General features: G+C 56.9%; 2 protein-coding genes across 6 annotated transcripts; one reads left to right on the forward strand and one right to left on the reverse strand.

Moving 5' to 3' along the window:
* Nucleotides 1-1,583: 1,583 nt before the first annotated feature.
* Nucleotides 1,584-5,195, forward strand: LOC134516334 (retinol dehydrogenase 12-like). Its single transcript, XM_063336410.1, has 6 exons — nt 1,584-1,973; nt 3,177-3,416; nt 3,553-3,642; nt 3,714-3,902; nt 4,457-4,563; nt 4,675-5,195. The coding sequence occupies exons 1-6, from the start codon at nt 1,817-1,819 to the stop codon at nt 4,867-4,869; spliced, it is 978 nt and encodes a 325-aa protein (XP_063192480.1). The 5' UTR covers nt 1,584-1,816; the 3' UTR covers nt 4,870-5,195.
* A 28-nt stretch (nt 5,196-5,223) lies between these two features.
* Nucleotides 5,224-14,181, reverse strand: LOC134516332 (uncharacterized). 5 transcript variants are annotated; one of them, XM_063336406.1, is made up of 4 exons: nt 8,911-9,172; nt 7,152-7,309; nt 6,880-7,046; nt 5,224-6,534 (listed from the first exon to the last, which is right to left on the reverse strand). In XM_063336406.1, exons 1-4 carry the CDS (start codon nt 9,111-9,113, stop codon nt 5,233-5,235), a joined length of 1,830 nt encoding a protein of 609 aa, XP_063192476.1. In that variant the 5' UTR covers nt 9,114-9,172; the 3' UTR covers nt 5,224-5,232. The 5 variants fall into 5 exon arrangements, with proteins under 5 accessions (XP_063192476.1, XP_063192477.1, XP_063192475.1 ...); XM_063336407.1 differs by lacking the exon at nt 8,911-9,172 and adding an exon at nt 13,926-14,181 and having other exon boundaries at nt 6,880-7,309; XM_063336405.1 differs by having other exon boundaries at nt 6,880-7,309.
* Nucleotides 14,182-23,354: the final 9,173 nt, after the last annotated feature.

Here is a 23,354-nt window from a genome sequence, read left to right on the forward strand (position 1 = left end):
TGCGGCGCCACAGGGCAGTGCAGGCTCCTCGGCTTCTCCGTGAGGCCGGGAGCTCGGTGCCCTTTGCAAGCTCTGCTAGTGAAAAGAGAAGTAAAATAAAGAAGTTTCTGTCACTCAGCTCTCGTCCCCTGCCGAAGACCAGCCCTGTGGTTGTCGCACCACCAAGCTGGTGAGTTCCTGCACCAGAATGTGGGGCTGGGAGCAGAGTCCGCAGTAGCCCACGGAGCCACCATCCCTGCCACTGCCCAGTGCTGACCACGGGGACGTACTGGAGTGGCTGAAGGGCCGCTGCTTCCTCATCCTTCACAGATCCCTGCTGCTGATGGAGAGGAGGTGAGGAAGAAACGGTCGCCAGCAAGACAGGAAGGAAAACTCAGGGAAGCCAGGGCACCCTGTGCCTTGGGGCTGCCCACCGCCTGGGCAGGGGACACCCAGGGTGGTCACATGCCACACCACAGCCTGCAGGACATTTTTCAGCGTGTAACCACACGCAGCTGCGTACCCTGCAGCTCATTTGCCACCAAACAAGAAATGAAAGGGATTTAGCGGGGTGAAATACCTGTGTGTGGCTTTAACGCATGAGCTCTCCCTGGGGTTTTGCCACCGCCCTGTGTCCCCGGGCTGCGCTGCTGGCCCAGGTCCCTGCCCTCGGAGGCGCGGCCACCTCCAAGCCACTCTGCCTGTGCGGAGCAGCCTGGCTGCCTCCCTGGCAGGTGGCCCCAACTCTGCTCCCTGCACCCAAAGCCACCAGGGCTGGCAGGGCTGAGCCACCAGAGAGCTGTTCGCCAGCTCCAGCAGTGCTCTGGCTGTGCAAGCCCCCCATTTTTTTTTTCTATAAAGAACCCATTTTTGGCTGTGGTGATGCTCAGGGACAGCTGAGCTTGGGGACGGCTCAGCCGGGGCAGGAGCCGGGGAAACACTGGAGGATTTTGAGGCTACGCGGCCAGGGAATGGCAGCAGCTTAGAATCATAGAATGATTTAGGTTAGAAAAGGCCCTTCAGATCACCAACTCCAACCATCGCTTGGGGCCAGTGCTGCCCATCCAGCGCCAGAGGCTCAGAGGCTGCAGGAGCACTGGAAAAGCTGGTCCCATTCCTGGGTTGAGCTACTAAAATCCCCAGAAGGGGCTGACCGGGAGCATGTCTGGGGAAGGGCCATCCATACCTGCTGCCAGCCCAGTCGGGAGGATGGAGACCTTGAGTCAGGGCTGCTCCGGTGGGACAGTGTGTGCAGGGGTCTGCCTGGACACCCACCCCACTGTGTGGCCACCCCCAGGCTGCAACCTCCATCTCCCCATGTGCTCTGGGTGCAGCTTGGCACCCCGGGGCCCCTCGATGGTGCCCCCCTCCGCCTTGGCAAACCCCTCCAGCAGGTCACTTCTCCTGCAGAGCCATGTCTCCAGCCCTGGCTCGTGGCCGAGCGTCCCCATGCAGCAGGACAGGGACCTTGGGGCTGCCTAGTGGACATTGCCCCTTCTGCAGCAGCTGGCCTTGGGGCTGGTGGGGGCCACCCCAGCCAGCGTGGGCAAGCAGCCCCGGGTTGGCACAAGGGAGGCAGAGCTCAGCCTCCTGCCTGCTCTGTCCCTCCTGAGGTACGAGCCCAGTGAACCACTTTCCTGCTGGCTGTCCCTCCGCTCCCGGAGGGTTGGGGGGCAGGAGGGAACCGTGGGGGGCAGGAGGGGACCGTGCCATGCCAGGGCTGCCGGGCTGGGTGAAGGTCCTTGGCTGACCTCCAGCCCCATCTGGACTCTGTCCCCCAGACACACCCAGTGCCCCAGCCGGACCCAGTGCCCCAGCCGGACCCCGCGCCCCAGCCATGGAGCTGCCGAGCGTCTGCAGCCACCCGTGCTGGTTCCTGCTCACGCTGCTCCTGGGGCTGCTCCTCTGGGCCAAGAGGAGACGCACCTGGGACCCTCGCAAGTGTCCCACTGACCTGACTGGCAAGACGGTGATTGTCACCGGAGCCAACAGTGGTGAGCGGGGACTGGTGGCACGGGCTGCTGGGGTCGGGGTGGGGCTGGGGGATGTGTGTGAAGGACCATGGTGCCGGGGAGATGCAGAACACGGGTGCCAGGCTGTGGGTCCTGCCTGGACATGGGACCCAGCCACTCTCCTTTTGTGCTGGAGCAGGTGGTAGATCCCTGCTTCCCAGGCATGGAGAAGGGGTCGGGGGCATGTGTGTGGGTGACGGTATGATGGCATGGTGCTGTGGGGCAGCCCACAGGGAATGCGGGTCCCCCTTCTCCATCTGCCGGACCACAGCCCCTGTGTTAGTGGTGCAAATGGCTGCAGGAGTGGCTGGTGGCCGGTCCCTGAGCGTGTACGATGCGCTTCCAGTACCCGGTGCCCACAGCACGCTTTCACCGGGTGCCCTCAGACATCCTCTGCACCATGCTGACCGCCGGCCACTGCACTGCATGCCCAGGAGCCGGCTCCCGGCAAGCCAAATCGGACGGCGTCCTCTACCCCCGAGCAGCTCTGCCTCGCTGGGCTCTCAGCAGCCCCATGCCTGCAGCCCCAGCCCAGCCTCTGCGGCTGGACTCTGCCCTGGCTGGATTAATGACTGACAGCCCAGGCCACCGCGCTGCCAGCCACCCGGGGCACCACACTGTGCCGGAGACGGAGCTGCGCGCTGGGGACGGGGTCGCTGCTCCCACCTGTATCCCGCTGCAAAGCACGGGATTGGGGCTGGCACAGCCGGGGGCAGTGGGACACATGCAGCTAGGGGTGCAGCAGGGTCCGTGTGTCAGGGCTGGGGTGTCCCCTTTTGTGCCCAGGGACAGGATGTCCCCACCTGGTGCCTGTCTTTTCCCACCATGTGGGAGCACTGATGTGGAGCGGTGCTGGCACAGTGCATCCGGGTGGGTTCGGTGGCCGTGGCAGCCATCCTGCCCATGTGGCCTGGGTTAAGCCACCGACTGAGCTACAGTGACGTGCCACTGCCAGCTCCTTCCCGCACCGCCGCAGTGGCTGTCCTGCCTTGTCCCCATCTTCACCCCCACACTGACTGGCCCCGGGGTACCTGCCCCTCTCTGTCCCCTGCCAACACCCCCTGCTCCAGCGCTGGGCTCCTTGCAGTGACTGAGCTGCCCGGACCCTGAGGACGGGAGCATGGACCCCCAGGGACCCCTCACTCTTGGGACCCGTCAGGTACCAGCCCACTCTGTGTGCTGCAGGGATTGGCAAGTGTGTGGCCCTGGACCTGGCCCGCAGGAATGCTCGCACCATCCTGGCATGTCGTAACCGTGAGCGGGGCCAGGCGGCAGTGGAGGAGATCCGTGCGGCCACCGGCAACCCCGCGGTGCTGCTGCGGCTGCTGGACACCAGCTCACTGGCCTCTGTGCGTGCCTTCGCCCAGGCCGTGCTGCGGGAGGAGAAGCGGCTGGACGTGCTGGTGAACAACGCCGGCCTCACCGGTATGCACCGGGGTCAGGGTCAGGCATCTACCGCTCTCGTCCTTGCCCCGGTCGGGGTCAACCTCCCTGTCCCGCTGTGGTGGACGATGCCTGCCCTGCTCCTGGCCCCACGGTGCCTTGTGCTCCCCTCTTCCAGGGCTGCCCTTCACCATCACACCGGAGGGGCTGGAGAAGACCTTTGCCACCAACTACCTGGGCCCGTTCCTGCTCACCAACCTGCTGCTGGGTGAGCGCCAGGGCTCACGGGGCTGGGGGGGTCCAAGGGACCTTTCCCCTCTCACCCTCTGCTCCATGCAGATCTCCTGAAGGCATCGGCACCCGCCCGCATCGTCAACGTCTCGTCCTTCCGGCACAGCGCGGGCACCGCTGATGGCCGCTACCTCACCGGGCAGGAGCGGCTCAGAGGCTCCGATGCCACCTACAACAGCACCAAGCTGATGAACGTCCTCTTCACCGCCGAGCTGGCGCGGCGCCTGCAGGGCACAGGTGGGTGCCTTGCCGTGCTGAGATGTGCTTTGCCATGCCGTGCTGTGCCAACAGGTGCCACACCATGCCTGGCTGTTCTGTGCCATGCATGGCCATACCATGTCTTGCTGTGCTGAGCCGTGCTGTGCCATGCCACATGGTGCTGTGCCATGCCACGCCATGCGATGCTGTGCCATGCCATTCAACACCCAGCTGTACCCTGCTGAGCCATGCCATACTACGCCACGTGGCTCTCAGGGATGATTGCACGCTGGTGACATCTGCCTGTCCCAACCACCCCACGCTGCCTTACCCTGGTAAAAACTCCTCGGGACCGCCCCATGGGTGGGAGAGCCCTGGCCAGGGAAGGCTGCATCCCTTGGAGTGGCTCTGGTGCCAAGAGCAGGCTCCGAGGCCAGGCTTGGGGCTGCTCCTGCTGCTCCAGGTGGAATGGCAACCAGGGATTTGGGCCCTGGAGGCAGGGACTGGGGCAGGAGCAGGGCCCTGCCCATGCTGGGGTCCCTGCAGCCCCCAGCCCCATCTCCCGCCGCGGTGCTGATGGTGTGGCTTGGCAGGGGTGATCGCCAACACCCTGAGCCCCGGCGTGGTGAGCACCAGCATCATGCGCCACTTCAGCTGGGCTGTCCGGATGCTCTTCAAACTCATCCGCCCCTTCATAAAGGTGAGCGGGGGCAGGTGACGGGGCCCGATCCTGCACGGACCCCTGCCCCACGACCCCAGAGGTGGCGGGGTGGGTGGCTGGGCCCCCTCCTCACCCCTCTTTGCCCGGCAGTCGGCAGAGCAGGGGGCCGTCAGCACAATTTACTGCGCCGTCTCAGAAGAGGTCTCAGGCATCACGGGCAAGTACTTTGACAGCGACTGTGGGCTGACGTTACCCTCCATGGCCGCCCGCGACGCCGGCCTCGCTCGCAAGCTCTGGGAGGAGTCGGAGCGGCTGACGGGGCTCACCGACGGTCCCCGGCACTGAGCCAGCAGCAGCTCTGCGTGGGGACATGGCAGCAGCTATGCCACGTGGCGCTTGCAGCCACCACGTTGATGTCCCCATGGCTTCCCGGGACACATAGACAGATGCTGTCAGCGGGATGCCAGGGTGGGCGCCATGCTGGGGGCAGCCAGTGCCGTGAGCTGCGCCAACCCCAGCAGTGCCAGCACCCCAAAGCGCAGCAGAGGGGCATCACCCTACATGTGCCAGCCCCTGCAGCCCCTTCCAAAAGGGGAGAGCGGCCACAGGGCCCAGCCATGCTGGGACAGCTGGCGTGCTGGGGCATAGACGGTGCCACTGCCCATAATGTAACTCCTTTATTAAAGAGCCTTGTACAACCAGTGCCGGCTACTCCCAGGTGATGTCCAGGTCCAGCCGCTGCTTCCGCACCGCCTGCAGGAAGCCGTCATAGTCCCGCCGGTGGATGTCCCGGCAGTGGGACAGATCCAGGCGGCACAGGCAGCTGTCAGAGGCCAGCAGCAGCCGCACGGTGCGGCTGGACACCCAGCTCTCGGCCAGCGAGAGCTCCTGCAGCTCCAGCAGGGGTGGCCCCGGCGCCGCCAGCACCGTCTCGAACACCGAGTCCAATGGGAAGGGGACGTTGAGCAGGCGGAGGGTCCGCAGGCGTGGGGCATGGCACAGCAGCGAGGCCAGCGTGGCACGCAGCCCCAGCCCGTACCGGGCCAGGAAGGTGCCCGTGGTGCTGGCCAGGGTCAGGGAGAAGCTCTGGAGCTGGGGGAGGCTGCAGGGCAGCAGGTTGGTGTCCCAGTGGGACGGCTCGTCCGGGATCTCCCCATCGGGGTCAATGTCTGTCGGGGGGTGCAGCTCAGCGCTGAAGGCCTGAAGGTTGGGGCAGCTGGCGAGCAGGGCAGCCAGGGAGAGCTCGTCCTGGCAGCAGAAGCCATGCAGGGCCAGGGTCTGCAAGCGGGGGCCTAGGCTCTGTGCCAGCGGCAACACCTCCGCCAGCACCCGGCCCTGCCGCCCGGCACAGCCCAGGGTCAGCCGGGCCAGGTGGCCCCAGCACAGCAGCTCCCAGCCACCTGCTGGACCTGGGTTGTCCCCGAGCCATACGCAGGCCTCCTCGACCTGGGGACAGATGGCGTGGATGGTGGCCAGGGCAGGCTCCTCCACCTCCTCCACCCGCCGCAGGGGCAGGGTGAGCTGGGGACCCCCCAGGGCAGTCCCCCGCCCCCGTGCCAGCTCCTCTAGCGAGGGGAAGCCCTCGGCGTCCCCTGTGCTGTGCAGCTGCCACCCGTGGAGGAGGTGGAGGGCGTCTGGCACAGCACTGTGGGCCAGGAACTCCAGGCGCGGCAGGGCCAGCAGCAAGAAGGCCAGTGCTGCCACCATGCCACTGTCTCCCGAAGGCTCCAGACCACGGGCCAGCAGGATGCGGAGCATGGGGCAGCACAGGGACTGTGCCAGTGGGTCATAGGCCAGGTACCGCAGGGCGCGCGGGGACACCTTCTTGCAGTGGGACACGTCCAGCTCCTGCAGGCGCCGGCAGCAGGAGCCCACGGCCGACAGCACCTGGACGTTGGCCTGTGTCTCCGCCAGCCCCAGCCGGCTCAGCTGCGGCAGCCCCTCCGCCAGGTCCACCAGCACATCCACCGACAGCCGGCTGCAGCCGTGCAGGTCCAGGGAGCTCAGGTTCTGCCATCAGTACATGGAGCCACCTCAGCAGGGGCGGGTGGAGGGGACACTGATGCCCCTCTGCCCCCCCTGCACCCACCCATGGAGGGTGGGCATCCCCTGTCCCCCTTACCCCAGCCCCACGGAGGTTGGGCATCCCCTTTTCTGCTCACCCAGTCCCATGGAGGGTGGGCATCCCCGTTCCTGCTCACCCAGCCCCACGGAGGGTGGGCATGACCTGCCCCGCTTCTCAACCCCATGGAGAGGGGGTATCCCTGTTCCTGCTCACCCAGTCCCATGGAGGGTGTGCATCCCCGTTACTGCTCACCCAGCCCCACGGAGGGTGGGCATCCTCAGCCTGCTGACCTTGCAGCGCAGGGTGACGAGCTGGCCGATGGCGTTGCTGGCGAGGCTGGGGCAGGGCTGCAGGCTCAGCTCCCGCAGGTGAGGCAGCAGGAGCAGGTGCAGCGCTGCCCGCGTCAGGCGCCGGCTCTCGCCCAGCAGCCGGATCAGGTCCTGCACCAAGCTGCCGGCTGTGGGGGGACCACCGTTACAGGGGTCAGCGAGACAGTCCCGGCACCGCTCGCCCATCCTCCTCTTTGCCCGCACAGAGCGGGTCCCCGGACCCCACATCTCACCCAGGTCATTAAAGGGGCCCATGACGAAGCGGAACTGGTACTCGTCCAGGTAGTTCTCGCTGTAGTCCTTCACCCAGATGCTCTGCATGTGCCGGGCGAGACTCTGCAGGCAGAGGCTGCCCAGCGCTGGCACCTCCTTCCTCCTGGGCATCTGGCTGCTGCGGGGGAAAGGGATGATTGGGCACGGGCGGAGCTGCCCACGGGCCCCAGCAGGCACCGTGACTTCTCAGGGCCCAACTTTATTTTGGGTGCACTTTAACCATTTCTACAAAATTGGTTAAGGAAGTCCTGCCTCAGTGCGCGTGGCCTCACCCAGCCCGGCTGCGCTGCGGCACGGCCCATGGCTGGGCGTCTGCTCTGCCCAGGGCTTGTCTGGGGTCAGCGAGCTGCATGCTGCTGGTTTCGGTTTTGTTTGGCTTTGTGCACCGGCACGGTGATTTCCCTCCAGCGGGAAATCCCACTGCGACCAGAGAGGACTAACCAGCACGGTTCCCTGTGGCACAGCATACCCCGAACCCGGCGGCAGAGCGGAGGAGGGAGCACGACAAACAAACTACCATAGCAGCCCCTCGCCAACAGGGACACCTCAAACCTCACCACCTCCTGGCAGGCAGCTCGGGCACCAGCAGCCGGCCGTGGCAGCACCAAGGATGAGGACGGGAGAGCACAGTGCTGGGAAGCTGGGGAGAAGTGTTAATCATGGTGTTAATTGGGGCTGGCAACACTTAGGTAATTGCACTGTGCTAGTGTCCCTGCAATTAGGCAAGAAATGAGGGGCTGGATCTCAACGAGGTGACTAAAGCGTCAGACAGACTAACACTGAATCCCAGTTCCTGGTTCCGTAAACTCAGGAAACACCCCAGTGCAGCCAGCGGGGCTGCTGGGGAGAGGTTAATTGGGATGGGGAAGGCTTCAGAAATCCCAGCAACTGGAGAAAGGCAAACATCAGCCCTGCCTCCAAGGAGGCCAGGGACTGTGGGCAGGTCAGACCCTGGGGTCTGGGAAAAGACCCTCCTGGAAGCCGCCTCTGGGCACACGGTGGGTGAAAACGTGGCAGCCGTCACGGATGGACCACGGGCAAACTGTGCCCCTCCAGCCGGGTGGACGGATGAGATAAGCAACGTGGGGATGGGACGTGTCACACCGTCACTTCAGCAGGGCCCTGGACACAGCCTCCTGGCTGGCAAACCGAGCCAGCTTCGTGGGCAACTGGGGGTGGAAAACTGGCCGCGCTGGAGGGTTCAGCGTTGCAACCAGCGGGACACAGGCCGTCACCGCAGGGATCGATACCGGGGCCGGTCGCCGCCAGCCCAACGCCCGTTCCAGGCGGCGGCGTGGCTCTGCCCAGCGGCACGGACCCCCGAGACCCTGCCACACCACGGGGGTCGCCTACTCCCGGCCTGGCCCCCCCCCGCCACCGCGGTGGGGACGGGGAGCCGCTCCCGGCACGGCGCTGCCCTAAGGACCGGGGCTGGGCCCCGACCCACCGGTAAGGCCTGGGGGGAGGCGGGGCGGGGTGGGGGTAGCGGCGTTTCCGTGGCAACGGGCCCGGGCCGCTCCCGGGACCTGCTCCCCGCCATGTCGGCGGGATCCGGGCAGCACTTACCGGCGGCTCCACGTCCCGTCCCGCTTCTTCCTCCTCGTTCTCCCACCCGGCCCAGCCCCACCTCCCCGGCGGGCGGGACCCGGCTCCACCGTTATAGGCGCCGGCGACCTCCGCCCTGCCGTGCCCTATGCTACCGGGAACAAGGCGCCCTACCCCTCCTCTGGGCCGCCCCGCTCGCTGCGGCCCGGCCCGGCCCGGCCCGGCCCGGCCCGGCCCGGTCCCGCCCGCCGCCGGGCAGAGCCGCTCCGCCGCCCGTCGGGGGCCCGGCCTGGCCCGCCGCCCTCCTGTCCTCTCTCCCCCGCCATAGCGTGCTCTCCCGCCCGCACCCGGCCGGCTTCACTCCCCTCATTACGCATGCGCGCCCCCCGGAAGCCCCTTCCGCCCTTCTGACCCCTGAGGGCTGCCCCAAGTCATGCCTGATGCCAAGCTCGGCCGGCAGCGCGGCCGGGCGGTGCGGCGGCGCGGAGGGCAGCCCGAAGGGGCCTAGCGGGGGGGCCTCGCTGGCGGGCGGGGGCCGCTGGCTTCCGAGAGCGGAATCCGGTGAGCGGCGCTGGGGAGCGGTCGGGCGGCAGGTACCGGGCGCGGCCTTGGCCGGGCGGGGAGGGGATTCCCCCCCCAGGGTATGTTGGGATGGGAGGCGGGGGGCGTTGTGTCGTGTCGGCGCTGGGGTGCGGAGCGTCCGCCCCTCGGTGCTCGGGTGGCGGCGGGGGGAGGGGGGGGCGGCGGCGGCGGCCGCCTTCTCCCCCCATGGGAGGTGCGTGCTTGGGAGGGGAGGCATTCCCTCCCGTGGGCTGGGGCCTCGGCGTTGGGGTGGGGGCGCTCCCCCCAGTGGAGCGGAGGTCGAAGGTCGGTGCCGAGGGACCCCAACCCCCGTGGGGTGTCTGTCGGGGGGAGGGGGGAGGCAACGGTGGGGGACCGCAACGCCCGTGGGATGTCTTTGGGGATGGGGAGGCAGTAATGGGGTACCCCAACCCCCATGGGGTGTCTTTGGGGGGGCAGAGGCAGTGCTGGGGGACACCAACCCCCATGGGGGGTCAATGATGGGTGGGAGCAGTTGCAGGTGCAGAACAGGGTTTGGTCCAGGGTCTGTGGTTCCCCCCCCGTGGGAGCTCGAGGTTCCCTGCCCCCCCCCCCCAGCAGTTTCGTGACAGACTGCTGTGGGATGAGGGAATCTGCACTGTAGGAAAAAAACAACGCAGTCGCTCTGCCTGTGGAAGCTCCCCTGCTAGTGCAGTAAAGATAGAACTCCTTTTGCAGTCGTAATCCTTAACGTTCACTTTAAATGTTTGCAGAAGCAGGGAGCGGTTCTGTAGGGAGAGGGAACTCCCGTCCTGGTGGGCGCTGAGCCCCCCCACCTTGGGGTCCCTGCTGCCAGCACCGTGCTCGCACAGGTGGTGTGGGGCTCGCAGTGGCGCTGCCTCTGCTCTCGCTGCAGGCAGTGCCTGTGCTGCAAACAGAATCTGTGTCCCCCTCCTCTGCTCTGGAGGCCCCCAGCCCCCTTGGCGGGGCTGCAACACAGGTGGGGAATGCTGAGCAGTCATTTCTTGTGGCACAAGCATCTACGGCCGTGACAGCATTACCCAGCTCTGGGGGGGGCTGGTCATTTGGAAGAAGGAAACCTTTGCAGGTAGTGGTAGCGGTTGCCTTGAGACCAGTAACTAATACATGAGCCCTCTGTAGAAAGAAAGATTCTGTTTTATGCAGATATTTCCAGCAGCAATTGTAAAAACAGATGAGAGCAGGTCCGAGAGACCAGCGTGCCTTGAGGAATGTTACAGAAGCAGAGCTCTCTGTGTTCAGAGACACTCACGTTAAACTCTTTTAGAAAAAAAGCAGTAAGTGTTGTCTTTCACTTTAATCAGCTGTTGTCTGTAGCTGCAGTTTTTTGGATTTGTTTGCAGTGTAATTCACCTTTTTCCTCAGTGTGGTGCTGGAAACCTTCAGTCCATCTGAGAAATGGTGGCTGGCTTTCTTGCGTGGGGTGTGGCAGAACAGTTCCATGACAGAGTCCTATGGGATGAGGGAATCTGCACCGTAGGAAAAAAATGATGCACTCTGCCTGTGGAAACTCCTCTGCTAGTATGATAAAGATAGAACTTGTTCTGCAGTTGTAACCCTTAACGTTAACTTTAAATGTTTGCTGAGCTGTAGGTTCTTATTTGTGAAACAGGAGAAAATCTTGTTTCCGAGCAGAGCATAATTTCCAACTCTTCCCAGTAGTGTGTACCACGCACAGAGCTGTTCTGATCTGTGAAGGTTTCTGTGCTGGGGAACGAGAAATTCGTACAGAAAACCTGCATCTTCCCCATCCAGATGAAATTTTGGTTCTAAATTTAAGACTGAGGCAAAACGTTGTTAGAAATGAAGAGAAGATTTAAGAAAGAGCATTTAGGAAGGACCGTGAGTTGCACAAGCTGAAGGGGTTAGCTATTGGATTGGAATAACTTGGATTTGGAGGAGGGGCAGGAACGACTCAGCGTTTGGATAATTGATAAATGGACTAATTAGCCTGTGTGCGTTATGGCTGTTTAGTGACCAAGAAGGAAAGCAGATTCATTATGGACAAATATTTTTTTTTTTCCATATAGTCTAGTAAAGATACAGTATAGCTGTTCTAGCTAAGAATTCTGCCTGTTGGGTGCATGAGAGTACAAACTGGAACCCTCATTAGTCAGCAGAATATTTGAATAATTGACTGATCAAATTAAGACTGGGCCACGTCCCTCAGTTTGTGGTCCACGAGGTTGTAGGGTGCGCGTCAAAAGCTGCGTGTCTGCCCACGTATAACACTGATAGTTAGCATTGCTGTGTTTAATCAGTGTCTTGAATTTTTCTGAAGGAATTAATTTTCTCCTCTGCAATGCGAGGGGCACAAGCCCCGTGCTTGAACCGTGTCACGGAGCATCCCTTGCTCTCAGCTGTGGTGGTACTGCCTGGCTCCGTGCCGCTGGCACTGCCACTGTGTCACCCCACGTCTGCGGTGGCCTTGTGCTGGGGAGGTGGAAGGGCCAGTCCCGTGCCCTGGCAGTGCAGAGAGGTGAATTTGTAAAGGGAGAGAGCTGTGTCTTTGCTCCAGGGGCAAAGCCGTGCTCCAAGAGGGTGCGAACCCTTGGGAGAGGAGGCTGGCCCCAGCGCTGCCGTGTTCCCCTCCCAGAGATGCCAGCATAATCCCTCTTCCCCACTCACCAGCGCCGCTCTCCCCTCTGCCAGCCTTCCCCAGAGGAGTTTCCCAAAACATTTGCCCGGTGTGTGTGAGCTGAGCGCCTGCACCAGGCTTTCCTTGTTAAAGGGGTCTTTTACTGCGTTGAGGCAGTAAGTTTTGGGTGAGAGTGGAGAAACAGGGTGGTGACGTGCTGCTGTCCTGTTGCGGCTGAGCTATCGGGGGGCTGTCTTCTCCAGCTGCACCCAGCGGCTCTGCCAGATAAGAGCCTCTACAGATTCTAAGCCTCTGGATAAATAAAATCTTTCTTTGTGGCTTTGCTGACAATACAGTGTTTCAGTAAATCACGGCTGGTTTCACAGACAGGATAAGCTCCTGCAAGTGAAACCTCTCTGCCCATGGACTCATTGCATCCTGCAGCGTTGCAGAGATGAGCTCAAAACTCAGCATGGTGCTTTTTGTTTTTCATTTTTGTTGACAAAAACTCCCGGTCCGTTCCTCTTCCGCACAAGAGGTTCCCTGAGCGTGCCTGGTGGAGCTCTCTGACATTAGCCATTGACTTCACCAGGAAGGGCTGGTCTTTAAATAGGATGTGGGTGTTATGTTTCGTTTTTTTTAAGATCCTGACAAGGTCTTGCTGCGTGACCTTGGACCAATTTCTTCTTTTCCTTTTCTTTCTCCCTCAGTTCCCAAACAAGAAGATGAGACAGTGACTGTGACCTGCTTCACAGGCGCTCAGGAGGGTGTCTTGCTAAATTAAATGCAAGGCACTTTTAAGTTCCTTCAAAATGCTTGAGAGGGGGCAATGAGCAATTTTTATTTGTTTATTTTTAATAGAAGGGAGGCTTCAGGAGCTACAGCATTGGGAGCTGAGGCTTTTCTTTGGGTGGTTGTGTTGTACTAATGCGCCATAACGAACGTATGCTCATAATGGCATATGGCACGCCTAAGGCACGCTTGGGAGACCTTATCGCTCTCTACAACTACCTGAAAGGAGGTTGTAGCGAGGTGGGGGGTCAGTCTCTTCTCCCAAGTAACAGGTGATAGGACAAGAGGAAATGTCCTCAAGTTGCGCCAGGGGAGGTTTAGGCTGGATATTAGGAAAAATTATTAGGTTAAATAAGCATTGGAACAGGCTGCCCTGGGAAATGGTTGAGGCACCATCCCTGGAAGTATTTAAAAGCCGGGTAGACATAGTGCTTAGAGATATGATTTGGTGATGGTTTTTGTCAGGGTTAGGTTGATGGCCGGACTAGATGATCTGAAAGGTCCTTTCCAACCTAGGTGATTCTATGATTCTATAAAGCCTCAAATCCCAAGGGGGACTTGTGGAAGCTGAATTGTGGGGGGGTTTTGCACCCGTTCCTAAAGAGTTTGCAAGTCTGTCTTGTTTGTTTGAAAAATACCTAAAGAATGTAAGACAGTAAGGAAGAAAATGGACTGTAAACATGCAGGGACTGTTTTAGCTAGGCATGCAGCTCTTCAGCTACGTCTTCCCCTTGGCACAATGAGGAGTGTTCTTCTACTGGTTTTTTCATTGATTATTTTTTATGGCTTGTAAAATGACTCCCAGCCCCAGATAACGCCACCACAGACTGGTGAGAGGTGGTGTCGTGCCTTGCTGTGGGTGCCCTCAGTTACCTGCCCCCTGAGGGAAAGGGGGCGTGCTGGCCAGGAATTCCGTAACGAGTGCAGAAGTTTGTTAAGGATGATAATTGCTCAGGAAAGAAAGCAAAGGCAGTTGTATAAATGCTGAAATGCACCAGCTGCTTTTCCAGCAGTTGATCAAAGTCTCGCAAGGAGTAAACAGTTTTGATTGTTCTAAATCTTGGGGCAATAAAGCAGATCACGCATATATTTAAATCGGCTTTTCTTGGTATAATTAAACCCAGTGAAGGCTAAAAGACATAGACACGCTGATGGCTGGGACTCGATGGCCATGGAAGGGTGCTCAGCTGTGAAATAATGGATGAATACTTTTGATGGAGATGAGCTAAAATCGACTGACCTCCTCCTGCTACCAGGGAGCCGGGGCTGGTCCGCAGCATCCTTTGCTTTTCGGTCCGTTGCCGTGGTTACCATCTCCCGGCAGCGCTGCTGGCTGTATCGATTGCGATCCCGTGAGTTTCGGCTTTAGCTAAAAAGAAGATCATTACATTTATGGTAGAGGGAACACCAACTGGAGCCTGCCGCCGCGTCCTTCAGCGGTGGCTGCCTGGTGCGGCTGCGGCGCGGCTGCGGCTGAAGCTGTGCAGTGGTGCAGCTGTGCAGGGCGCAGGCTCGCAGCGCCCGCCCTCCGGGTCCTAGTGCCTTGGATCGATTCTCCCTCAGAAATTAGGGTGGGTGCCCTGCGGCGAGCATGGGGTTGGGCTGGGTCAACAGCTGCGTCCCCTTCTTCCAGCAGCCTGGATACAGCCTTGCAGGAGACACCCAGTTCTGACAGTTTGTTTTTTAAATAGGCAAGGAGTCCTGAAAAAAATCTTCTCTCGGTGCTTGGGTGTCAGCGTGGCCTTCAGTGGGCAAGCTACTGTCATGTCCCAGGTGCTGTGCCAAGCGCTGGGGTGCGGGGACATAAGGCTTGGGTGTTTTCTGCTTTCTCTTCAAAGGTGTTGCTCACCCCTGCAAGCCCTGTCTCTTATCATCAGGCAGTGTCGGTTCAAACGCCTTGGTTTATGTTGTTTACAAGCGACACAGGCTAAAATGCTTAATTTTAGGCGGTGAATGCCTTTAATACCTGGAGTACCGTATCCAGTTCTGGGCTCCCTGGCTCAAGAGGGACAGGGAACTGCTGGAGAGGGTGCAGCAGAGAGCTACCAAGATGATGAGGGGACTCGAACACCTCTCTTATGAAGAAAGGCTGAGCGATTTGTGTCTCTTCAGTCTGGAAAAAAGGCGACAGAGGGGGGACCTTATCAACACTTATAAATACTTAAAGGGTGGGTGTCAGGAGGATGAGGCCAGGCTCTTTTCAGTGGTGCCCAGCGACAGGACAAGAGGCAATGGGCACAAACTTGAGCATAGGAAGTTCCACCTAAACATGAGGAGGAACTTCTTTACCCTGAGGGTGGCAGAGCACTGGAACAGGCTGCCCAGAGAGGTGGTGGAGTCTCTGTCTCTGGAGACATTCAAAACCTGCCTGGACGCGTTCCTGTGCAACCTGCTGTAGGTGACCCTGCTCTGGCAGGGGGGTTGGACTAGATGATCTCCAGAGGTCCCTTCCAACCCTGTGATTCTATGAATAGAGGGAGGGTCAAGTGCCTGCATTACTGTGGTTTGCAGCAGCCCAAGCTGCAGACAAGAACGTTCCTGTGCCATAGGTGTACGGGGACAGGACGAGCAATACTCTGTGTTCCAAAGAGATCACAGTCTAAATATAAAATAGGACACGCTGGGATAAAGACGCATGGAAAGCACAAAGAATTTGTGGGGCTGCACTGGTTGGTGTGGTGGGCCTCAGTCTCACTGTAACAGCACGGTATCTGTCGTTCATTACTGGATGTCATTGCAAAGGAGAACTTCAATTAAGGTTTTTAATGGCTCAGCAGATTTTTCTCTGTTATTGGCCTCATATAGGTGGCTCTTGGGAGACAGAAATAAGATTGTGCTCCTGCTAGCAGTGGCAGGACAGGAGCTGGAGCTGAGTTTTGCCTCTAGCTCTTGCACCAGCTACGGGGCTAAAATTGGCCTTTCGTATACTGCCCGTCGTGCTGAACAGTGTTGAGTTTCATCACCGAGACGAAACTTCAAAGATGAAGGGGCTTGTGCAGGTGGAACTGAGCAGGTAGAGTTCTCCTTGCAATCTTTCCGCTTCTCAGGAAAGAACAGAAAAGCACCCAGGCTGACTTTCAGGTCACCTGGGGGGAGTATGCATAGCTTAGAGTTTAATTAAAAAAAGTCCTAAACCGAGCAGTCCCACTCTGGATTTATATTGCCACACTAAAGGCAGAACCCCGAAGTGCCGTCTTTAGAAATTCTTTTCTGAACACAAGTTTGTTGGAAAACTAAGCTGATTATAAATCAAAAAGCAGCTTTGCTGAGGCAATTTCATGGGGAGATGTGTGTGTATATATAAAATATATATATATTTTGCTCTTCCAATAAGGTGGAATTTTGCTCTTCCTAAATAAATAGTGGAGAGTTTTTAAGCTTCCTGCTCAGTTTGCTTAAACTGAATAAGCTCTTAGTGTTCGAGTTACTCAGAGTGTGGGCTGTTTCTTATCCCAGTTTTCAGCAAAAAGTCTGAATGTTCTAACCTGAATATTCTTTGGCCATTTTACGATAGTTTGTCTCTAGTGACGTGTGTTGCATTGAGAGTTTGAGCAGCTGCCAATCATTGTGGGTCCTAACAAAGCTATGGCTGTGAACAGCATGCAGGATGGCACCTGGATGGCGTGCATGATGTGTCCCTGGGATGGCAGGGTGGTGCGGCACCGGTATGTTACCCGTAAAGTGTTATGTGTGGAGACTTATAACGTTTGCTACTTTTTTTGCAGGTGAATGAAGATTGCCCCAAACTTGGGCAAGAATGATCTTGATGTGTGAATTATGCCCCAAGCTGATCTAGTTCGGTCTCCCATGCGAATACACCTCTCCTGAGATCATCTCAATTGGATTTGTGAACAAACACACAGGCAGCTTTTACGGTACGTGTTATTGCCTAGTAAATGCCTCGATGCCTGAAAAGGGGCTGGGATGCAAGCGCTGAGGAGTGAGTGCCCTGGCGTTATTGCTGACTGCGCTGGCCCCTTCCCTGGTGTCCCAGCCCCTGCTCAGCGCACTGCCTTTGCCTGCCCTTGCTCTTGAGACTTTTTCTTTTCATCACCAAGACGTGCTAGAACTGTCCCTGCTTGGGGCACACAGTGCCCTTTTACGACAAGACATTTTCTTGTCGGTACTCTAAAAGGTACAGTTGGGTCCGGAGGCAGGTAATCTGCTTGCCAAGTAGGTGATGTGGCTTGGGAATAAACTATGCCAGGGATCCATCAGAGGCTTGGGGTTTATTGTGTGTAGTTGTGAGACAAAACTGGGCGGGAGCTGCCTTGAGCACAGCTGGGGATCAGGCAGTAAGAGGTGAGACTGTAGCCTTTATTAAGGTTGCGGTTTCCTATGAATTGCTAAACTAAATTTATTAAAGGATGTTTAAACAGTAAATTTATTTCAAAGTTTTAACATGAATCAGAAAATTGGGTGTGCTTTTGTGGAAAAGGAGATGTTGTAGTTTCTGGTAGCTGCGGCAGCCTCTGTAAGGGCCAGAAAGATTTATTCATTGTAGTTATTTTGTTTGGTTGAAACAGCAGTTCGTACAGAAATTACAGTGTCTGAGTTTTGGGAGGAAAAAAATAAATAGTTTTCCTCTCTATAGAGCAGGCTTTGGGCTGAAATCTACTGGTTCTACAGGGGCTTTAGCAGCCAACAGCCAGCTTCATCTTACGGGTACTTTTCTTGTTTGCACTGATTGCCTAAGACTGTTTCGAAGTGTTTTAATTACAGAAAGCTTTACACATCCTCATGTAACGCAGTTTCAGTTAACTAATAAAACTACTGTGTAAACTTGGCTTCTTGTCTTTCTGTAAAGTTTTAATTTTCATCCAAAGATCATGTAGTAAATGGGAAGTGAAAACAGGAAATGGTGCGTGGTGCTATGTAACTTTGTTACGTTAAGAAATGGTATCTCCTTGAAGTGTTGATATTGTATCCTCCTGGTTGGCAAAACAGTGATTTTAATGTTTCAGCCTACATCTGTTTGCAAACTCATTTTCAAAGGCTCTCGCTTTTTTGTTTGTACTTATTTCAGTATGGGTTTAGGAAATAATGCAAAGGGTTGGAGTTGGTACGTTTCATGTCCTCCTTGTGGTCTGGGGCTGTAAAGACCCTCCAGCGCTGCAGCCAAGCAGCCTCCACGCATCCCCCACCTGCTGACCACAGCGCTACGGCTGTGGGGGTGGGAGGAGGAGGATGGGTAGGCACTGTGCCTTTTGGCAGACAACAGACCTGCTGATAGAGTTGGGAAAAGCCAGGGCTCTGGGCTCGGAGATGTGTCCTCCATCGTCGTGTGGGTATGGGAAGCTGGGATGCCGGAACGGGAGGGAGTGCAGAGCTCTCGAGTGCTGTGGGGACAGTGGTCCCCAGCTAGGCTGGGCTCCTGGCAAGCCTGCTCCGGCAGCGTGCTTTGGCTCCAGTGTGGCGCTTCCAGTGGCAGTGGCTGCTCCCCTGGGGCTCAGGGCGCTTATCAGGGCCCCCCACGCTCTGGGTGCTGGGCTCCAGCTCTTCCAGGCACTGCTGTTGGGATCCCTTTCCTCTGCCTTGCTCTTGGAGGGAACGAGTGTTTCTTGCTGCTGTTGCAGCTTTTCCCTGGCTGCCGCCTGGCCAGTGCCTTGGGGGATGCTGAAGTTTGGCATCTCTCAAGGGCAGGTGTCTTCAGGGGGCAGAAGTGCTCCATCAGCACGCGGTGCAGGTGGCTCTGCTCTCATTCTTGACCTATTTCAGCAGCTGTAGGGTTTCTGCGTTCCGTGGGAAGCTTTCATTCAGTGGGATGCTCTGGTGGAGCATCACTGGCAGTCACTACCGTCTGCCGTAGCTCCAGTCCTTCTGCGTATTTTAAGAGGCTCTTTTGAAAATGAAGGCAGGCTCCAGCCTTGGCATTGTAGTCACAAGGGGAGAGTGTGCTTTGATTGCTGTGAGCCTGCCCATGCTACAGCAAGTACCTTGAACGTTCTCTAATATTTTAATTTAGCTTTCAGTGACCTGAAATTGAGGCTTCTTCCCCTTTCTTTGTTGGCAGCTTTTGTATAACTGCAGAGGCTTAAAATTGCCAATAACTTTACTGTCCTTCTTGGGGTTAATCATAGGCTTGTTTTAAATTAAAAAATTTTTGAGTTTTGCATAACTGTTTTTAGCTTTCCAATGAAACTGTAACGAGTCCCTAGTTGGATATTAGAACCTCGGTATGTGTTCTTCCCGGAAATATCTTCATTGCCAACTCCTTCGTGTTGCTTCATTCACCCAGGTTTGATTTCCATCACTGCTGCGTTTGTGGGGAAACTGGGCAATTTGAGTTCATTCATTGATGCTGGCCATGGGAGCTCGGGGGGGTTTGTGGTGCCTCACCGCCTGCCACTTGGTTGTCAATCATTAGAGTGACGGCTGCTGAGCTGTTTGGTAGAGTGGGCTCCGTGGGGGTGCTTCAGGGGGAAAAATGGTGTGTACGTGTTGGGGGAAAAAGTCCCTTGTGCTTCAGGTTTAATGTGGAAAACTCTAGGATTGGGAAAGAAGGAGAAATTAGCTGTGCAGCCTTTGTAGTTTTCTTTTTAAATGGAAAAAAACCACTCTTCCAGCTACAGCTGGTCTCGCTGTGAGGAAGGCCTTCCTGATATTGACTAGTATTTTGCTTGTTTCTGACTATATCCTGTTATTCCAAGAGCTCTGCGGGAAGAACGGTGGTAAGTTCCCGTCCCGTGAGAGGGGAAAGTGTCCCATGTCACCCGTTCCCAGGCTGCTGCAGCACCGTTCACCCTTCCGCGCTTTCTAAACTCCCTGTGAAATTCTGTGGCCGTTTCCCAGTTTCCTTCGTACTTGCAGGAAGGGTTTCTTTAACTTGATTCCCCTGCTTGTCGTTCCAGCCTCTCCTTCGAGTGTAAACAGCCCTGTCGCTCTGCTGGGGTTAACACCCGTCAGATATTTGTGCAAGATGGCCATGCCCTCTCGTTAGCCAAGGGCTGTGTCCACAGTTCTCATACGTCTCATGCTGCAGCTGGCTGTTCCTCTGGCTCTGCTCCAGCCTCGGAGGCCCAGAGGTCACACGGGAAAACACGAAAAAAAACTTTGGTATTTAGAATCCAGATTTCCTGAGTCTGTTCCGCGCCTTGATCACAAGAACCTTTTTCCTCTGGTATTAAACTAAATGTGTGAAAGCAGCCGGAATCAGTGCTTCCCGCGGGCCTCCTCCCATCCCCAAACACCATTAACGGGTTTCTCTTGATACCGGGGGCACAGCTCCGAGTCACCCTGTGATTGTCTGATCCCAAGTGCCTGCTGAGCCCTGTGGTGGGCAGCCCCCATGGTGGGCAACCCGTGCCTTGCAGGAGCACAGTTGTTCCCACGTGCCCCAGCAGCCCTGCCAGCCTCCCTCCTGCCCATCCAGGAGTTTCCTGCCCCTGTGGCCCTGGCTGGGCAGGAGGGACAGTTCGCCGTGGGACAACTTGTTGGAAGACCTCTTGAGCTTCTTTGCTGCTGTTGCTCTGGGGCAGGCAAGTGGCAACCTCTGTTCCTGAGCCAGGGCTGAAGCCAAGCTGTGCGTGGGGCTCTGCGGTCAGGCGTGTGCCAGACTTCCAGTCTCCTGGAAACTTGGAAGTGCACTGCTGCATGTCCCGGTATGAGGGAAGTGCTCCGGGCTTGCCTCGTTCTGCAGAGATGCGGCCTGTGGATAGCTCACTCATTGGTAAAATTCACCGGACCTTTGCTAAAAAAGGGAAAAAAAAAAAAAAAAAAAAAAAAAAACAACAAAAAAAAACAAACCCCAAAAAACCCCCCCCAATAAATTGAGCAGAGGTAGTTTGTGCTGGAGATGAGCACGGCGCAGTGTCTGTTCTGGGTCAGTCAAAAGTCCATCTTGGCCAGGAGCCCGTCTTAATAGTGGCCGGTAGTGGCTGCAGAGAAGAAAAAATATTAGAAAAAGGCAAAATATGGTGGTTTCCTCCAATGTAACCTCCCAGATTCTGGCAGTGAGTTGCTGGAGACATCCGAAGCCGGAAGTGATACTTCCGTCTGTAGTTAAAAGCACTTGATGGATTTTCTAAAAGGGAAAAATTTGTGTTTTGTATTTGTTAGAGAGGAACCAGAAGATCCCTGTCTTGTGAGCCTGAGCAGAGCAGGGAGCCCTAACGCGTGCACGGTCCTTGTAGAGGAATGAGGGAAAGTTTGACAGAAGGCGTGTTTTTAGTCTGGGGATTTCTTTGTCCCGCAACTGTTGGATTTGTCTGCAATGTGAAGGGAAGACACCCCCCCCACACACACACACTTCATGCTCAAAACCAACCTTCATGGCCGGGGGGCTGCTGCAGTGATGCCTCCTGCCCCTCCTTTTTGTTTATGGATCGGTGCAGGGGGAAGTACCGTGATCCCCCTCCCAAAGTGGTCAGCTTTGTTCATACGACGGTGGGTAGAGAAAGACAGAGTGACCAGATCCGGGACGAACTGCCTGTTTCTGATCAGCCAACGCATCTCCCTCTGGTATTTCCAGCCCTCTCCGGCGTTGCTTTGCATTCCTCTCTTCTAGTGAATCGCTCTTCTAGTTAATCCTTCTCCAGACTGGAGGTTTTTCTGAAGAGCTTTGGGAACCTTCACCTGACCGGTTGCACAGGTGCAAAATATATTTATAATGCGTGGGAAGGCTGAGAGAGGCTGGAAATCGGGTTCCTCCTGCTGCACTGGCTCAGCCACATGGGTGCAGGGCTAGCTGAGGTGATGCTCGTCTCGCTTTTCCACAATTTCACTGTGTTTGACTGGTTTTGCTCACGTTTGACAAGGGTTTTGTTCATGTGATACGGGTTTTGGCATCTAATATCCTTGATCTCTCTGAGAGCTGACGGGAATGGGAAGATACTCGTGCCTTTTTGTAACTCTCGGGAATTTTGGGGTTGGATTTCTGTATGTGCAACCATTTCCTTTAAAACAGCATAGAGAAGGGGAAAAATGACTTCAGACATTCACGTCTCTGCAGAAGGCTGCTTAGGAAGTGACGGACAGGTTTTAACTTTCCCTTTGTGCTGGCTGCCCAGAGTAAGGCGGAGTAGGTTTGTTGACTGCAGTGTGCTTACCTAATGGATAATTCAACCTGTGCTTTGCATGAGAAACGTAACTGTGCTTCGACAAAACCCCTGTAGCTTTTCACAGTGGTCTGGTGGAGCTCCTGGAGCAGCGGCAGGGTTTTCTTGCCCGGTGGGTGCAGTTATTTGTCTGTTTGCTCACCGTGGGCAGTTTGTAGCTCTGGTGATCAGCCAGCGTCCGGGACTTGCTCTGGTTGAGTTCTTGGTTGTTTCTGTGATAAAGGCCTAGTTTTTAGCTAAGTTTTTTTTTTTTTTTTATGTTCGTCCCCATCATACGTCTTTAAAGTTCGTTCCTTTCAAAGCAATTGCTGTAGCCTTGAAGGGCCGCCTAGTTCATTCTGCGAGATGTCTGGTCTTGCTCTATCTGAATGTGCCATCCCTCGTTCAGTGCCGTGCTCGGCTTTTTTGTTGTATGTCTGTGGTTTTCAAACTTTTCTGCCTGACTTACAGTTCCTAAAGCAAAATTTTAGCACAGGTACGGGCATTAAGACAGCTGATGAGAAACTCTCATTTCTTGTTTACCTTTCATAGAATACTTAGGAGTCATCTGCAGCTGGGATAAAAGTATTGGTCTCATTCATTAATACAAGTATTTTGATAAATTTGGCCCCATATTGACCCATCAAGAACTTCCTGAACTGGTTCCTCTTCCCCTTTTTAAAAACTACGTGATGACATTGGTTTTTCCCTTCAGATAGTTCATTGCCTTCGTTATGGTCACTGCAATCCGGTGCTAAAATAGGATGTAAACAATCATAAAAATTCATGGTGTGACGCCTGTTTTGGAGATGGCCCTGTGTGTTGGTGTCCTGGTGCGGGACAGCTGAGCGCAGGGTCCCGGGCTGCTGGTGGGTGCTGGTGTCTCGCAGCCAGGGAGGAAGCCGCAGCAGGAGGCGGCTGGGCACGGTGGCTTGCCAAAGCCCCTGCGTTGTTAGACCTGCTTGCCATTTCACAGGCAGCAATTAACGCCGCAGACAGCTCTGAGAAGAGGGGCTTGATGACTTTAATTAGACATCTATTCAGATCAACCAGGGAAAGAACAATTATTGATTTTTTTTTTTTTTTTTTTTTTTTTTTTTTTAAAATGCCCCACGATTAACTGTTTGGTCTCCGTGCCTCCCGTCTGCCTGTGCCGCGGTTGTGTGCACACCTTTACCCCGCGGTGCCATACGTGGCCGCGGGGGCATTGGGGAGAGAAGGTGCACGGCGGCCTTGTTTCTCCTCAGACTTTGCCATGGAGGGATGTGGTGCCAGAGGAGATGGGGAAAAGCAAGGCATGGCTGAGGGGGGCAAACCTTGGTGCCATGCGAGGGGGACGGGAGAGAGCGCGGGAGGCATGCCGAGCGCTGCTATGGTTGGCAGTCCAGGGGCATCTCGGTTGGCTTCTGGCGGGAGGACATGAGGGTGGTGGCCACTGCCCGGCACCCAGCAGTGGGTGCTGCCGGCACAGCAGGACGAGCAGGAGGAGGTTTTGCCTTCCTTGTTGCCCCAGTGAGCGGTGGCCGTGCCGGGGCCTTACGGTGGCTGAGCCGAGGCCGGTTGCCTTTCCTCCTGCGGCTCCATGAGGAGCCGGGTAGCGTTAGGACCCAGCGAGCTGGCAGCGCCGGTGACAA

The sequence above is a fragment of the Chroicocephalus ridibundus genome, chromosome 5 (genome assembly GCF_963924245.1).
Source record: "Chroicocephalus ridibundus chromosome 5, bChrRid1.1, whole genome shotgun sequence".
In the NCBI taxonomy this organism is placed as follows: domain Eukaryota; kingdom Metazoa; phylum Chordata; class Aves; order Charadriiformes; family Laridae; genus Chroicocephalus; species Chroicocephalus ridibundus.